General features: G+C 45.3%; 1 protein-coding gene across 4 annotated transcripts in view; it reads left to right on the forward strand.

Moving 5' to 3' along the window:
- Window positions 1-549: 549 nt before the first annotated feature.
- The window catches only part of STIM1 (stromal interaction molecule 1), a 187,220-nt gene continuing 169,648 nt past the window's right edge, over window positions 550-18,121 (forward strand). For all 4 annotated transcript variants that reach the window (XM_020891107.2, XM_020891108.2, XM_070473339.1 and 1 more), the window contains exon 1: window positions 550-768. In XM_020891107.2, the coding sequence (XP_020746766.1) occupies window positions 636-768 (133 nt within the window). In that variant the 5' untranslated portion in view covers window positions 550-635. The remainder of the gene's footprint in view (window positions 769-18,121) is intronic.

Below are 18,121 nucleotides of genomic sequence, written 5' to 3' on the forward strand. Positions count from 1 at the left end.
GCCCGCCCCGCTCCTCCCGCCCGCTCGCCCGCGAGCCTCTATCCCGGGCCTGGCCCGTGCGCGTCCGCCTGCTGAACCTGGGCATCGCCGGCCGGGGCACGAGACTGGGCGGCATCGCTGACCTCGGCCTAGGAGGCCTGGGATCCCTGAGCCGCCCGCGCCCGCGGGGGCCTGGGAGTCGCACGCCCTCCCCGAACCTGCGCTGCTCGCGGATCCCCGGCGGGGCGAAGCCAGGTGCCCCCTTCTTCTCCTCCTTTCTCTCCCTCCCCCACCCCGGTGCCGCGGGAGTTCCCGCCCGCCCACCCCCTCCCCAAGGGGTGTAGCCGGCTGCGGAGCGGACAGCGGCTCCGCGGCCACCTTGTCCAAACTCTCCGGAAGCGGCCGGAGCTGACAGGGCACTCAGCCCGTCGCAGCTCCAGCGGACCCACAGTTGGGCCGGAGACGCCGGCCTTCCTCCGGCTCCCAAACTTGGAGCACTTGACCTTTGGCTGTCGGAGGAGGCAGACTCGCGGGTGGCTGGACAGCTGCGGCACCTCGAGGGCATCTTGCCTTGGGTTCCAGGACGGGGTTCCCGACTTTGCGTCTGAGATCCTGAGGTGTTTCCATCAGGCGCATGTTGACTGAGACCTGGAGTCATGGATGTGTGCGCTCGTCTTGCCCTGTGGCTCCTTTGGGGGCTCCTCCTGCATCACGGCCAGAGCCTCAGCCAAAGCCACAGCGAGAAGGCGACCGGCTCGGGGGCCAATTCCGAGGAGTCCACTGTAGCAGGTAAGGCCTTGCCACGGGCAAGAACTGAGTTGCCCAAGTAGGGAAGTTTGAACAGTTGGTTTCTACACTTGGAATTGATGAAGGACCCACTTATGGCACTGACAGTTCTTAGGAGTCGAGGAAGTTGTTTCCGTTCAGGAGCTACTGTTGATGTCTTTGTCTCTTGAACAACTTTCCTCATCCCTCCTCTGGATGTCTTTTGTTGGCAGTGGAAGGCGGTTTGCTTCTGGTGCACCTTTTCCTTTCAGATCAGCAAGTCAAGACCCTGTCTCAGGACTACTTGTCTGGAATAATGGCCTGGGCAGATGATAAGTCTATTGCTCTTGGCCAGTTTCAGCACTTGGCAGCACAGGGGAGGTTGAGGCTACTTGGACTGGGCAGGGAAAGTCAAGACTGAGCCAGCGCTATTACTCTGTAAGTTAGTGTTGAGGTGTGCCTTTCTATTCCAGGGAGCGTGGGAACCCTATTTCCTCCCTGCCCTTAGGTAATCTGCTGTCTCCTAGCTGTGCCCATTTGAAATATCAAAGCAGTTCCTTAGGTGGAATGCTGTTTACCACTAGGGAGTTAAATGGACTTTTCTTGACATAGGCATGATATAATTCCTGGGACCACTTGTTGACTTACTCTGTTTTTTCTGACTGATGATGGTAGGAGTTCTACCATATTTTTGATCTGTCCTGCTTTTTCCTGTGTACTCATGGAGCCTTGTCAAAAAAGTAGGCGCCCTAGTGCTCTGTTGCAGAAAAAAAAAAAGAGCACTTTAAAAATTCAGTTGTTTTACACAAGGCTTAGAAGGAATCCAGTTTTTTACCCTCATGTCTCTCACCCTGTCACTGGGATGTGCCCAAAGCGTTGGGCTGCAGAGTAAGGAGAGTTTATAGCTGGGTTCTTTCTATGGGTGGGCAGGCTCAAGTGAGGGGTCGCCTCAGTGAACACCCATTGATACAAGGAGGAAAAGGAAGTGTAGGTCATGGTGGCCAGGAAGTTTCATGGATGGATTCCGGGGCTGGCTTTGGTGGTAGACCCTTTCTTAGGTAATCCCCCTTTAAGTTCCTTGCCTGGGCTGGTTGTGATTATAGGTACCCCAAGGGTTGACTTACAAGTGAGGCCAGAAGTTGCCTTATGTATAAGCATGGCACTTAGGATGTAGCTTTGAAGATAGGACCTCCTTGCATATTAATCCTGTTTCTTTACACATTGTCTCCTTGGCCCCTGAAACTAGCTGAAAGCTTGGTTCTCATTGGGCTGTGAAGGGGAAGACTAGTAGGCAGATATAGGTCAAACTGTGAAGAAGACCCTGAGGAGCATTTCTGCTGTCCCAGAGACATCCCTGTTTGTAACTAATAATATGTTCCTTTTTCACCCTAAAATATGCATGCCTAATGTAAAATGAATACACACACACACACACACACACACACACATATTTTTTTTTGGTCTGCGAGGAAGAGTGCTATATTTTAGACATGTGCTAAAAGGGATGAAGTTTTGAATTTAGGCACTAGCTAGCTGTCAGGAAGATTTGTGTGTTTGTGTATGCCATAGGTAAGAGGTATTCCTTATCTCTCATAACTACCCCCCAAATGAAGCTTACAGAGACAGCCCTCCACACAATATATTTTAGAGGCCTGGTTGTGTTGATTATACTAAAGCTTCTCTTTTGGGTTTTTTCTTCCTCTTAGTTCAGAAATTACTTTCTGTTGTCACAATAATATTGAATCCCAGGCAGGAGATCTTAGAGACCCAGATGCTGGGAATGGCTATAGTTTGTGGTAAACTGGAGGCCCCAGCACTGTTGTTCTGGTAGGTTGTTCCTTTGTGCCTGTCTGGGACTTTGTCTCCGACTCAGATAGGAACTCGTTTTTGCAGAGGTAGTCTGGGCTCATGGACTGGATTTGGTGAGGAGCTTTTTACACAGCCTTTCAATTCCCTCTGTATCCTCAGAACACAGGAGTTTTACTTAGCCTTGAAACAGCCACTTTTCTAAGTCAGATTCAACATATCTAGTCAATTTGTATGTTTTCTAAAGTTTGTATGTTACAACAACATAGCTATTTTTCCTCACAAAAGTCTTGCAAATGCTCAATTAGAATGTGGGACAGGTGGTATTATCCCCATTTTTACCGTTGAAGAAACTGGGTCCTATGCTCAGTTTTCTAATTCATAAGACCTAGCCTTCTTCCAACTTCGCAGGCCCTGCCTTGTTAAAGGAGCACTAAGCAAGGGCAAGAGAATATTAGTTTCCTCCTGGTGAGTTAGTGGGCCCTGGTAAAAGATCCAATAAAAGGGCTGTATTTTTCTCCTCTGGAGGGTCTTCTGCAGGGGCCAGAAAATTGCATTTTTTGTCTTGTTGGATGTATATGTCTATCGTAAAGGTCTGGCTCTCTAGGGGAGGCAGGTGCTCTGCTAGGAGAGCTTACTGAGCTGTAGAGAGGCCATTCCTGTCACGTCTGGCTCTTTGGTGCCTGTATATCCAGCTGTGCTAAATTACTTTTTTAGTAAAGATCTGTGCTTGATGGTGGGGCTGCTCTGGGGCTGGCACTTATGAAACTGGCCTGACATTGATGGTTGGAACCTCCCTTAGTCTCTGGACTCCTTGTCTCTAGAAACTCAAAATGTTTCCTGCAGAATGTGTGTGAGTCTGGAGTTGTGACTGCCAGTGTTGGTTGAGGGCCTCTACTCAGGAACTGTGGTTTGACTCAGCAGGGCTAGAACAGGGCCTTGGAGGAAAAGCATCTAGGCGGTCTATGGAGTGCAGGTTGGCTTCTCAATCAACTGCTAATGGAGTGGGAGGCCAGAGTCCTGCCTGCCCACCCAGCTAGCTGCTGCTGCCTCCAAGGCTATAAATGGCATGGCCATCTTGGTGGCTATGCTAATTTTAGCTGAGGGTAGCTCCCGGAACTGGACTGGGGCCAAGAGCAGGTGGGTGGGGCTTGGCTGAGACTAATATTGGGGGATGGGCAGAGGGTCACTCTAATCCTAGGGCAGCTAGGACATCATCTGCACCCATACCTCAGCTTTGACAGTCATCCTTAACTAGGTTAATTTATTTAGCAAACATTAGACAGTGCCAGTTCATGTGCTCTTTATTCGGCAAACATTTGAGTGTCTGCTCTGGGTCAGACCCTGTGTTTGGTGTTGGGAGTTTATTTATTTAAATATTTGTTTGTTTGCTTATTTATTTATCTGACTGCGCTGGATCTTAGTTGCGGCATGTGGCAGGATCCTTGATCTTTGTTGGGGCATGTGCCATCTTTAGTTGCTGTATTCAAGCTCTCAGTTGCAGTATGCAAACTCTTAGTTATGGCATGTAGGATCTAGTTCCCTGACCAGGGATGGAACCCGAGTCCCCTGCATTGGGAGTCTTAGCCAGTGGACCACCAGGGAAGTTCCGGTGTTGGGATGAACAAAATGGACATGTTCTCTGGCCTTATGGAGTTTACAGTCTAGTGGGGAGATAGACGATAAATAAATAAATGTAGTATCTTGTGGTAAGTACTGTGGAAGAAAACATGGAGTGCTGTGGCAGAGAATGAGAGGAGAAAGAGAGCTAGCTAAAGTAGGAACCTAGTGCCTGGTAAGACATTAATAACTTCACTAACATCAACAATAATAGCAACTGACATTTTTTAGTACTTACTGTGTGGCAGGCACTATTCCAAATATTTTATTTCTTTTAATTCTTAAAGCCATTCTGTGTGCTTGGTGTTATCTCTGTTTTATAAGTAAGGAAATGAAATCATAAAGAGGTCAAGTAACTTGTCCAAGGTTGTGCGATAGTAGGGAATAGAGCCAGAATTTGAACACTGGCAGTCTGACTCTTCTCCCCATCTCCACCTCAGCCACCACCAGCCACTAGGTTATATACTCTTTCAAAACTTTGTGATAAAAGTCTATAGTAGAGGTATGATATATACATACAAAGGGCTGTGGGAAGCCCAGAGGAGCAAGTGACTAACTCTGCCTGGGAGAGCTGGGGGAGGCTTCTCAGTTTCCTCCATAATTTTTCTCAGATCTTAGGGAGATAAAAAGTGGTTGCCTAACTCAAAAATTTAGAGGTGGAAACATCAGTTAGTTCAACTTATTTTTTACATGTGAGGAAACTGATGTCCGGAGAGACATCACACAGAAATTCCACAGTGGGTTATTAGTAGAACTAGACAAAGACATTTGAGTCAGGGACCCAGTCTTAATCAGTTATTCAAACCACAAGTCCAATTAGAAGGAACCTAGGGCTACAAAGAAGTCTAGTTTGGGAGTGGAGATGGGGATATATATTTACAGAATATTAAATACAACATAATACACAGGTTTAATGAAGCAAGCAGGGAAGACAGTGTAGGCAAAGGATTAAAAGAGCTCTGCGTGGGCTGAGCTAGGCTAAGGTGGCTGGGGAGGGCTTCCTGGAAGGAGGGGTTGGGCGGAGGCGAAAGAGAACCTGGTGGGGAGTAGTCTGACTTGGGGATTGTTGGAGGAAAGGAGGTATTGTAAAGTCTGGATCACCAGTGTGAGCACACGGGGTCTCTTTGGCGGCTGAACAATAACTGGGCAGAGTTGCTTCATAGTTGGCCAACTACCTCACATGGAGGCCAGTAGACAGGAAGATTGCAGTCACGTGTGATCTGTGGCAGGTCTGATAGCTACTATAATTTTGAAGTAATCATGATCGTGTGTAATATTTGGAGATGTCTTCACCAATGTAATGTGGCATGGGAATGTCTGTAATTTCTGTTGGTGACAAAATCGTAGGTGGTGCTAATAATATTGTGGTTGGTTTTAATATATAATTGAAGGAAATGCTAACTTTCAGTAAGAGACTACTGAAAATAAGATATAATTTCTTTCCCATTCAAATTCACAAGCCCTCCTGAATTCTTCTCATGGGCCCCTTAGGAATGTGGAACCTTCATGCTAAGAACTCCTGTTCTCTGACAAGGAGGGGATGATGTCTTATGGGGAGGGTTTCCTAGGTCTCCAAAGGACTTAGGGGCCCCTCATTTCCTGCTGAGTGGCTTTGAGATACAGTGCTGAGTGACTGCATGGGCATGCTGTGGTATACTACCCTTTGTGAGAAATTCTCCAGGAAACCCTGTAGCTCTGGCTGTCACACTTTTTGGGAGAGAGAAAGATACCAAACTGGGTCTCCAACAGAGCTTTCTTTTTTTTTGTTACTGCTAATTAAAAAAAAAAATACAGTCTATGAAGATATACAACTAAATATAAAGACTAATGCATTGAATACCCATGTGCTACAACACAGTTTAAGATGTCAACTAATAATAATACAGAGCTTTCTTTATTACCCCCTGGGTACTACATATAAAGTTCTAATGTAACACATGGCACATTGTACAGATGTTTGCTCTCTTGCAAGTGTAAGCTCTTTGTGGAAGAAGGGAGGAGGAGTTGTACTTTGTCTATCTCTGTTTTTATTGGGCCCAACCTAAAACCTCTATTAAAATTTGTTAGAAAAGCTGGAATCAGGGCCTGTTTGAATGGATTGCATTTTCTCTCTTCCTTTCAAACCTTTTCGTATATCTTGGTAACCATTAAGATCATGGCATCTGGTCCCATCACTTCATGGCAAATAGATGGGGAAACAGTGGAAACAATGGCTGACTTTATTTTTCTGGGCTCCAAAATCACTGCAGATGGTGACTACAGACATGAAATTAAAAGACGCTTACTCCTTGGAAGGAAAGTTGTGACCAACCTAGACAGCATATTAAAAAGCAGAGACATTACTTTGCCAACAAAAGTCTGTCTAGTCAAGGCCATGGTTTTTCCAGTGGCCATGTGTGGATGTGAGAATTGGACTGTGAAGAAAGCTGAGCACTGAAAAATTGATGCTTTTGAACTGTAGTGTTGGAGAAGACTCTTGAGAGTCCCTTGGATTGCAAGGAGATCCAACCAGTCCATCCTAAAGGAGATCAGTCCTGGGTGTTCATTGGAAGGACTGATGTTGAAGCTGAAACTCCAACACTTTGGCCACCTGATGTGAAGAACTGACTCATTTGAAAAGACCGTGATGCTGGGAAAGATTGAGGGCAGGAGAAGAAGGGGACGACAGAGGATGAGATGGTTGGATGGCATCACCGACTCGATGGACATGGGTTTGGGTAGACTCCAGGAGTTGGTGATGGACAGGGAGGCCTGGCATGCTGCGATTCATGGGGTCGCAAAGAGTCGGATACGACTGAGTGACTGAACTGAACTGAGCTGGTAACCATTCTGGGCTTTTCCTCAACACTTGGAGGTGTTGCTCACCCAGAGCACTCTATTTTCATCGAAGCTCAGATCTGTTTTCCCTTTTCAATGTACTGTTTTATGTTATCCTTAACTTTGGAAGTAGGTAGAGCTGTTTTTATTATTATGCCTGGTTTTTTTTTTTTTTTTTTTTTTTTTTGCTTCACCACACAGCAGGCAGGATCTTAGTTCCCTGATCAGGAATTGAACCCATGCTCCCTACAGTGGAAGCATGGAGTCCTACAACTGGACCACCAGGGAATTCCCATTAAGCCTACTTTGAAGGTGAAGAATTTATAGCTGAGAAAATTGTGTTGTTGGTCACATAGCTAAAAAGTGGAGGCTCAGAACCCTAACTCTGGGGATCAGTGTATCAAGCCCTTGTTGTTTTTAATCAAAACACTTAATCTATCAGTGTATCCTTAACCAGTCTGGCTTGCAGAGCTTAACCTCAGTAATCTGGCCATGCTGTGCTTAGTTGCTCGGTCTTGTTTGACTCTTTGAGATCCCATAGACTATAGCCTGTCAGGTTCCTCTGTCCATGGGGATTCTTCAGGCAAGACTACTAGAGTGGGTTGCCATGCCCTCCTCCAGGGGATCAAACCCAGGTCTCCTGCATTGCAGGCAGATTCTTTATCATCTGAGCCACCAGGGAAGCCCCGGTCTGGCCATAGCTATGTTAACAAAGGGGTTTGAATAGTCTAGTCACCTATCACAAAGTGCTGTTCTGGAGGATGGTGGAGTCTATAATCTTATCAATCCTGCTACCCTGTTGGAGTTTTCTGTGTATGTGCCCGGCCTCCTTGATATAAACTCCTCAAGGGTTAGGACAAAAAACTTCTAGTGAAAGGCTAGGCATGCGGTATACTTTACATATTGTAGAGGTTGTAAAACTGAATTGAAGGGGATTTGTTGTCTGGTTCTGTTTCTATTGTAGGGTACTAGGCACTTGCTTAGAAATTGAAAAAATTTTCCTTTGAAAGGGTTGGATAAAGTTGAAGAAATAAACTTTACTTCTTTAGAAAGTTCACTGCTTTAGAATTTCTCACTTTTTGGGAATTCCCTGATGGTTCAGTGGTTAGGACTCAACACTTTCACTGGCGGGGTCTGGGTTCAATCCCTAGTTCTGATCTCTGGTTGGGGAGCTAAGATCCCTCAAGCTGTGCTGTGAGGAAAAACAAACAAACAAAAAGAATTTCTCATTTTTTGCTTTTGTTAAAAAAGTCATCCAGATCAGTTTGAGTGCAACAGCCTCACTTCACTTGGAAGAAGCTTGTCTAGGATTTTAAAGAAATCAGACTTTTATTGTTGCAGCCCTTACCAAGAGAATGCAGTTAAAAGTAGCTGGAAACTGTCTAATTCCAGAAAGGACTTATGTGTAATGGGGAGGAGAAAGTTGGAAATTGAGTGGGTGGGCCTGGGTAGAAGCCTAGATTAGATGATTAACTTTGGTTGCCAGAAGGATCTAAGTTGGCCATAGTCAACAGACATAAATATCTGGATCTAGGGGAGCTTCAGAGTTCCAGCTCTGTGGGCCTTGTAGAAGGTAAGTCACTTTACCTGTCTCAGCCTTAGTTTTTTTCATTTGTAGAAAGGGCATAACCTTAAGGAATAGATTTGTAGTGAGGATCAATTGAGATAACATGTGGTGAAAGGGCTTTCACCCTTTCTAAAGTACTAAAGTCTAAAGTGCTTTCTAAAGTACTGCACAATTAGGGATGGTTGGGTCCTCTCACCTCAGGTTTATGAGCCTGAAAAGTCTTAGAACCTGAGTGTTTTATGGTTGTTGTTCAGTCACTTAAGTTGTGTCTGACTCTTTGCAACCCCATGGACTGCAGCACCTCAGGCTTCCCTGTCCTTTGTGATCTCCCAGAGTTTGCTCAGATTCATGTCCATTGATGCTATCTAACCATCTCATCCTCTGCCGCCCCCTTCTTCTTTTGCCTTTAGTCTTTTCTAGCATCAGGGTCTTTTCCAATGAGTCAGCTTTTCACATTAGGTGGCCAGAGTGTTGGAGCTTCAGTTCATTTTGATGGCACCTCTCTAACGGAAGTTACTTCTCTGAACCTGCTGCAGTTCATATTTTACTTCAGGTGTACCCTCCAGACTAATATGGACTCTGGGTGTGGACAAATTAGACCCTTAACTCAAGGCTTACTGTAGGCCACAGGAACACTGTTGATAATGTCTGGGTGCTAGTATTTCACTTCATTTCCGGCCTATATCCCCTGCCTTTTCCTGGCTGTAACCACTTCCCTAGCCCCACCTGCAGGCTTGAAATGGCTGACCAGATTGGCCTAGTCCCTACCTGTGTTGATGCATAACAAATTATCCCCAAATGTAGAGGCTTAAAATAGTCAACATTTATTATATCCAGTTTCTGTGGGTTGGGAAGCTGGGTGCTGCTTAGCTGGGTGCCTCTGCCAAAGGTCCCTCATGAGGCTGTAGTCAAATTGTTGAGCTGGGACTGAAAGGCTCATTGTGGGGCAAGTATTTGCTTTCAAGCTCATTTATGTTGTTGTTGGTAGGTCTTGGCCCCTTGCCACATGGGCCTTGGCACTAGGCTGCCTCATGACATGTTAGTTAGCTTCCCCTAGGACAAGTGATGTAAGAGGGAGTGCCCACTGTGGAAGCTGTAGTCTTTTCATCATTAATCTTGCAGTTGATGTGCCACAACTTCTGCCATATTCTATATGTTAGAAGCAAGTCAGTAAGTCTAGCATGAACTCAAGGTGAAAGTGAAAGTGAAAGTTTAGTCGCTCAGTCATGTCTGACTCTTTGTGACCCCATGGATTGTAGACTACCAGGCTCCTCTGTCCACAGGATTTTCCAGGCAAGGGTACTGGAGTGGGTTGCCATTTCCTTCTCCAGAGGATCTTCCCAATCCAGGGATCGAACCCAAGTCTCCCACATTGTAGGCAGACACCTTACCATCTGAGCCACCAGGGAAGTCCCTTGCTAGAAGAAGCCCTCGCTTAAGCTTAAATGCTCCCTTCTACTTCCAGGGGATTATACAATGGCATGAATACCAAGAGGGTAGGGATCCCTGGGGGCCATCATAGAGGATGCCTGTGACATCATTCTAGGGCCATGATCTTGGGAACAGTGGCTTCTGGGTGCTGAGTCCTCTGAACTTTTCTCTGACTTCCTTTGCCTGCTTCTTAGAGTCTTGTGGAGTCTTTCTATACTCCCTTTGGTGGTATGTCTGTTTGGTTCATGTATGACTTCATTGCTTTGACATGTAGAGTTGACGTGGACCTTCTGTCTATATTCCTCCCCTGTTTTAAACCCAGTTCTAAACTAGATTTTTGTTCTAGGTTCTAGTCATGTCTCCCAACTCCTTGTTTGGTACCTTTGGTTCTGGAGCCCATTGTATAGCCACTGACCTTAGAGCTTTCACTGCCCCAATTTGGCTTCGGAGAGCTAGACATATTAGTGCCGTTGAACTGGGACTTAGACACTGACAGCTGAAAAACTTACTCTGACCTTTTGGGTTGTTGGTGTTGGGTGCCAGGACTTCACATCCTAGTATGTCAGAGTTGGCAGGGCTTTTAAGTACCATTGCGCCTAAACTCCTCAGTTGACATATGACAGGAACAGATTTGCCCAAGATCTCAGTTGGGGCTCTAATCTAATTTTGTCTGATTATCATTCAAATGCTGTTCCCACTCTGTGGTGGAGCCTCTTTACCCTAGTGCAGCCGGTTTGGGTTGTTAGGAGGTCTGAGACCCATACAGAGGAGGAGCAGAAAGCAGTTCACAATACTGTATAGTGTTCACAAAAATTGCACTGGGCGGAATTGTGGGTATGTCAAGTCAGCTCTGCTTCTTAGAAGCTTCCCTGCCCGGCTAGGGAACTTTTATGTGTGGCACAGAAAAAGCAGCTCAGTAATATCTGTGGCATATGGTGACTAATATCTATGTTCTACACTCCACTGGCAATCTCAGCTTAAAGCACAGAGATCTGTTTGTTGGGATGTACATGGCAGACTTCCTGAAGGAGGTGGGTCAGAGTGCCGTACTAAGATTGTCACCATTGTTTGGCTCAGCTGGTTGCATTATATATAGATTTGGGGCCTCCACAGGCAGGGTAAATGTACCTAAAGACCTGTGGGGTTGCTCGCGATCACCTGGAAAGTGCCGAGGGGGTGCTTTCTGAGCACTGAGAATTTGACAAAAGCCGTGCCTCTTTTGGCACAACTTGCTAAGGCAGGTGAAACTTGAATAGGGATGGCTGTGGTCCTGTTGTGTTGACCAGAGTAGAGCAGATGTGTGTCAGTGAGAGGCCTGCAGAGAAGAACCTGAAATGAGTCAACAGCACTGTACTTTTGCTTTCTGCTTGGGAGTTTGGACTGGAGATGGTGCAGGCTCTAAAATCCTTCTCGGGGTGGTAGTTTCCTTCTGGGCCCAGACAGCTTTGCCCACTTCATCTTCCTCTGTTCCCATCTCTACATTTTGGCCTAGCGAGGCTTTTTCCTTTGTCCTGGTCTGCAGAACGCACTTATCCTGCTTCTCTTTTGCCTTTATTTACAGATATCATTTTCCTGCCTCCCAGAATGTCCTCCCCTCTCCTCCCTAACTTCTCAGTCCTCTGTGAAGTGTTCCCTGCCATTAACGCTAGCCACAAGTTCCCTCTCATCTCTGGACTCCAGTAGCACTTGCTATCTGCAGCACTCTGTGTGCACTTCTTGCCCTGCTTATGCCTCTTAAAACAAGAGGTAGCCTGGTGTAGAATCAAGAGCATTGGGCATGACTTGAGTCCTTACTGACATCACAACCCGAACTTCAGTCTCCTCCCTTGAAAATGGGATTAAAATTTGTATGAAGTGGTTGTATAGCTTTTAAAGCCTTTTTTGTTTGTTTGTTTTTTGCATATTTTCCTCTCTCTTGAAGATAAGAACCATGTCTATTTTTTTTTTTTTTTTGTACCATAGCACCCATCCTTAGTATCTATCACAGCATGGATCAGAGGGTATGTGCCCAGTAGATAACTGTTGAATAAATGGATGAATAATAATGAGTTGATCTTGGGACTGAATAGTCATGGAGGGAGAGTGCCAAGTAAACTGATATCAATTCTTAGGAAAAACTTTGATGAGAGCGCTTTGAGGTAAGGGGTAGAGTTCACGTGGGGGCTTTCTGAGAATTTCTGTAGACATTCACTGTTTTTCTATGTCCTGGTACTTCATCCCTATTTATTGAGTACCTACTGAAGCTGCTCTTGGAGATAGTTATCAGTCACACTGCGGGGTGGGCCCGCCCTTGACTCTGGCTGGCAGTTTCTATTTGCCGCAGCACTGGCTGCTCTGAGACAGTGGCTGTCGTAGAAGTGGAGCAGGGCTGAGTTCCTGTAGGTCTGATATGAGACCTGAGGCAGGGCTTCCTTGGGTCCTGCTGCTCTCTGTCTTCAGTTCCATGGACTGTGTGGGTTTGCCACAGAGCAAGCATGAGGCAGCCAGGTGAAGAGAACTACTCTCCTTAGCCTGTCCTGTGGGATGGAGGAGGGAGCCTTCTTTCATACTGGGCTTGTTGTGCAGTAGGGAAGTAGCATAGTCCGGTGAAGATCGCTGGTGTTTTAAATGTTTTCTCTGATTCTGAGAACTCCCTGGGCCTCAGAGAACTCCAGCCTGAGCAGACATCACACCAACTTTCCTTCAAGACACTGGGGAGGGGCCTCTAGGGAGAATTGGGAAAGGAGCAAAGGCCTAAGAGAGCCAGCTGTGCTGTCAGCACAGCCCAACCCAGACGAACCTGTCCGTTTCTCTTTGAGCCACATTTACAGAGCTCCTGGCTGCCTTATATTGAGTTCTGGCCGAGGTAATGACCAGAAATCTCACTGGCTGGCAGGCCTGAGGCAGGCAGGCAGGCTTCCAAATCTCATATGCCTCTGATTTTCTCCAGTGAGATTCGGTAGCTCTGCTCCTGATTGGCCTCTCTGGGTTATCTCAGGGCTCTCACGAAGCTCTCAGAACTCTCATCACCACTGTGTATGTTAAAACAAATGTGCTAGTGTTTTCCAAGTTCCCAGAACCAGCGTCTAAAATACAGGGACTGGGGGAGCTGGGTGCCCTCAGGTATAACACATACACAAGTTAGAAAGCAGCTTGTGTCTGTGTGTGTACCTGGGTACTCAGACTTCAGGTCTTATTTCAAGAAACCTTTGCTGACAAGGGCAAAGTTCGCTGGAGCTCATATTGCATATCACTGAAGAGATAAGTGTGTAATTAAGACAACTCAAATAACTTCAATGATAAGAATGGTGATGATAGCTACCATTTATTGAACACCTGTTGTAGGCACTGGGGTGGGTACTTTACATCTGTGCAACAGCTCTTAAAGGTGGGCATTTTTCTCATTGTGTGGATGGGGAAACTGTAACTCTGAGAATTTAAGTAATTTTCCTAAGATGACTGAGCCAGGATTTGAATTTTAGGTTTATCTGACCCAGAGGCCAATGCTGTTTCTGTTTTTGTTTAATAACTGTAGGAGGGAAGGAGACAGCTCTATGAATTTTAGTAGAGATGTGTGTTTGGATTAAAAAGTAGACAGTTTATCAAACCATTAGTGACATTAGTTTGTTCTGTCACCTAAGTGGTCTGGAATAAACTGGGATTAGAGTTTGTAGGAGATGGGAGAGGGAGTGAGAAAGTGTATTCACTTATACATTCTGCATGGGAGCCTTACATTGATGAAGAGTATAGCTACAGAGTGCTATGTATTCAGTCTCTAGCCTCCAAAAGTAGCATTATGGTTGAGCTCTTGTGGATATAAGCTTTGGGATACGGTCTGTGTATATTTATATTTATAAGTATATATATATATATATATATATATACATATATAGCGTTCTTCACCTCTTCAGTTAACATTTAACATCTGTGTTATACCCTGCCTGGGAAGAGGATTGAGTGTAATAGGGAAGTTAGATGTGTACCATTGTTTTTCTTTATCCTAATAAGAGCTCCTCTTTGTTGAGCACATACTCTATACCAGGACTGGGTTAAACACTTTCACATATATGTTCTTGTTTAATCCTCACAATGGGTCTCCCATTTTATAGCTTATCATGTAAGGCAATCTAGGTTCAGAGCCCTATGGTCCTGTTGGAAAATGGGATCACCTCCACCTGGAGAGGTCAGGGTTGCTGTATGGAGGAGGAAGCTTCAGGTCTTCAGGTACTCCAGGCAGAAATAGAAGGTTTCCTCTGGCTGGGAAGCATTCCACCCAGAGGAAGTGTAATGAATAAAGGCATGGAGTGGGACAAAGTGAAGAGCTTTTAGGACATTAGCTAGTCCAGGTTGGCTGGAGAGTAGCACTTATGAAGGAGAGTACTATAAAATAAGGCAAAAAAAAAAAAAAGACTGAGGAATGATAATGGAGAACCTCAATGTCAGGCTAAAGAGTTCAGACTTGACTTTGTAGGCACTAAGTCAACCCTTGCAGGGTTGAGTAGGGGAAAGACATGGCATGAGTTTTCCTTTAGGAAGATTAATCTCATGGACTACACCAAGGCATTGATGGGATGAGGTTGGAGGCAGGAAGTCTGCACAGGAGACTTTGCAGTTGTTCAAGAGCCGGGATCAGAGTCTGCATTGTGGAGATAGACTCAATAGGACTTAGAGTTTAAGTGTAGGGAGGGAAGAAAAGAGTCAAAACCATGTTTTGAGTGTGGGTAATGAGGTCCCTGGTGGTGCCAGTAATAGAAAATGGCAGTCTGAAGGAGGGCCAATGCTAGGGTGTGATGACTAGGGGACTGGTTGACCTCATTTGAAGTGATAGGCAAGGACTACACTTCACTGTACTCTGGGAACCAAAGAATTCTCTTCTCTTTGTGCTTGTTTCACTTCACTCCATTTTTGAATGAGTTTTCTGATGCCCAAAGAAGTCAAGGGGTTTGTCTAAAGTCACACAGGAACTACTTGGTGGATGCCAAGTCTGAGAATCCAGGTCTCCTGCTTTTACCTGTTAAGCTTCCTAAAAAAGCTGGGCCTTTACTGCAGGAAAATCAGAGACTCTTGCAGATAGGAAAACCTGGGTTTAGCTCCAGGCTCTGCCATTTTCCATTTGTGAGACCTTGAACAGGTTACTTTTTCTCTGAGCCTTAGTTTCCAAATTTGCAGTAAAGAGAGTATTAATCTCTACCTCATAGAGACAGTGGAAGATAAGGCACTTTGTAAAACCCTCAAGTGCTGCGTGAGGGTGTTATTCTAGGATTTTGACTTGGTTTGGAGCCATATGTATAGTGAGTGAGTATTTTGGCCCAGTGAGAGCAAACTTTAAACTCACAGTTTTTTGTGGAAGGTCTTTCATTTTAGGCTTCCTAGGCAACTAACTTACCTTCATTCGGGTCTTTCAGATCTGGAAACATGCTAAGTTTTCCACAGTCACACATCTCTAATTTTCTAGTGTGAAATGAATTTGCAGAAAGAACATTAAGTGATTTATACCCTTTCAGGTGTTCTTGGCTTGAAAGAAGGTGATTATATCCCTTTCCCCCAGGCTCTTCTACCAGCCTTCAGCTTCTACCAAACTTCAAGGTCCGTGGGGGCAGAGTGCTAGCTGAATTTAGGCTATATTTTGAGGGGAAACTCCTGCCTAACTAGAGTAAGCCCTTGCTTGGGACAGAGGTGCCCAGGTGCAGCTGTTGCTCAAAGCTAGTGCCTAGAGTCCTCTTGTGGTCATCTTTTTGGTTAGCACACATGTTCCTGAGTCCTCTTGAGATGGGCAGGAGGCTGCTTGGGTATCATCAGCTAGCAGGTCTGGTCTGTGGTTGTGTCCACTCATTGTCATAGGAGCAGGCCTGAATCTGGCCATCTTGTCTGATGTTTTGTCACACACCCTCTCAAGGTTTTCTGATTAATAAAATACCTGTTTACTGTTTTGTAGCTTCTGTCTTAAAGCAGTTTTTCCCCAGTATTTTTCTTGAACCTTTTTTTCATTTTCTTCCCTCTTTCTAGATTAGTCCTCTTGAATTTTCATGGCTTTCTTTATGAAAAATCTAGTTTACTAAAAAAGAACACTAGACTAGGAATTTGCTTGGGCTGTGATACTGTTGACCTTTCTGGGCCTCAGTTTCCCCATGCCAGGTATTTGGGGGAATAACAGAACCAATCTCACAAGGTCAGTGCATGCAGATTTTATGAGATAATGTGACAAGTGTTTAGTCTTATACAAGTGTGAATAATTTATTATTATTAGTTTTCCTCTTCTGAATTATCTGATCATCTATACAGTTCTCTGGTTTTTTCCCTCTTTTTACTACCTTATGTCTCCTAGGTTCTCGCTTTGCCTTATAACCTTGCTTTTTAACTCATAATGATGATCGGAAAAGTATGGCCATACTTGGTACACTTGTAAGGCAGAGGGCTGAGCCTTAGGGAAAGTGACGTTTTTTTGGTTTTTGAGTATAACATCTTGTCATTAACTTGAACAAGACTCTTTATCCCTCTGTGCCTCAGTTTTTACATTTGCCCCCTGTGTACCATGCAGCTTGATTCATGTGAGCTTTAAGTCATTTTCATTTTGGAGAATACCCCTTTAAAATACAAGCATTACTGGATTGAGGGTACCCTTGAAGTGAGAATCTGGGGTGGAGGATAGAGCCTTCAAGAGGGCAGTTCTTAGTTTACTAATGCCAGAAAGGTGTCAAGGCCTCAGGCATATTTGATGCTGCCTCTCTTACAGCTCACACCCGGCTTCTCTTCTGGAGCTGAGCTTGTGCCTGTACTTTCAACCAGAAGTCAGAGCTAGGTAAGGCCTGATTCCCCCAGGAATTCAGTGATAAAAATTAGGGCACTTGAGCAGATCTAATTGGCTGAACTGAGTGAAGGGCAGAGGCTTTCCCTGGGGGCTCCTTTTAATCTCCTGTGGTTATAGACTTTTCAGGTTGGACTAATTAAAATGTTGGCAGCTGGACTCAATACTTTCCTTGCACTCGGTCCTGCTCCAGCCTCCTGGAGTACCAAAAGTTGGCATGGGGTTGTCTTTCCTGGGAAACTGAGGAGTGGGTTTCCATGTCTTCATCTAATGAAAGGCATGATGATGTACTAACATTTGTCCAGAATGGGCTGCCACACATTTCATGGTGGAGAGAGATGTAGGCTGAGACCTAGATCCAGGTGTGCCTGGATTTGCTACTCTCCAGACCTCCAAAGTGCTCTTTCAGGTCAACTGTCTGTTCTGTTAGCCCCCAATGGGCTTTGCTCTGTTAGCTGGCAAGTAATTCCCATTGCACTGGGGTAGTCTTTTCTTTCGTGCATTCCTGTTCTAACCAGAAAAAGGGATATGGATTTTATTAAGTCCTGCCATGTGCCAGGTCAGGGCTGGTGTTTCACACAGTTGTCTCTTGAGATATGGCCGTATCTTTTCATAATGCCCATTTTAGAGAGGAAAAAATACTCATTAAAGGAAAGTAATTTATTTGATGGTCATTACAGCCTGTAAGCAGCTGAACCAGAATTCAAACCCATGTCTCTCTCAAAGCCTTTAGTTACCTTCCTAAGGCAGCACAATTTCATATCCTATCTTTCTTTTAAAAAGTAATTAATTAATTAGGCTGTGATGGAGCTTCATTGTGTCACGTGGGATCTTTCCTTGTGGTGCAGGGGCTTAGTTGTGGTGGGCAGACTTAGTTGCTCTGTGGCTGTGGGATCTTAGTTTCTCAACCAGGGATCGAACCCGTGTCCCCAGCACTGCAAGGCAGATTCTTAACCACTAGACCACCAGGGAAGTCTCCCCTACCTTTCTAAACTGAGCAAATTTCTTGCCTCTGAAAAGTCTTATCCGATTCCTACAGCCAGAATTATTTTCTTTCCAGAGCACTCTGCTCTTCACTCTTTTCTGGCTGATACCCAGTGGGGCATGGGTATACTTCTCTCACTTAACTGCTGCCACTCCTGCAAGGTAAGGTACTCAGAATGTGTTCACCAAAAACCCAAAGGAAGTTGCAGTGTTGAAATTTCAGTCATTCTGACAGACTGGTAAAGGGGAGGCTTGGGGTATAGTCTTGGCTAATTCCCACATAAAGTCAGGTCTCTCTCTTCTTGGTTTGCCCCAGTGTGCCATGTTATTCTGGAGACAGTAGGGCCTTCTAGGCAAGATGCTTTTGG

Source organism: Odocoileus virginianus, chromosome 10, assembly GCF_023699985.2.
Source record: "Odocoileus virginianus isolate 20LAN1187 ecotype Illinois chromosome 10, Ovbor_1.2, whole genome shotgun sequence".
NCBI classification, from domain to species: Eukaryota; Metazoa; Chordata; class Mammalia; order Artiodactyla; family Cervidae; genus Odocoileus; species Odocoileus virginianus.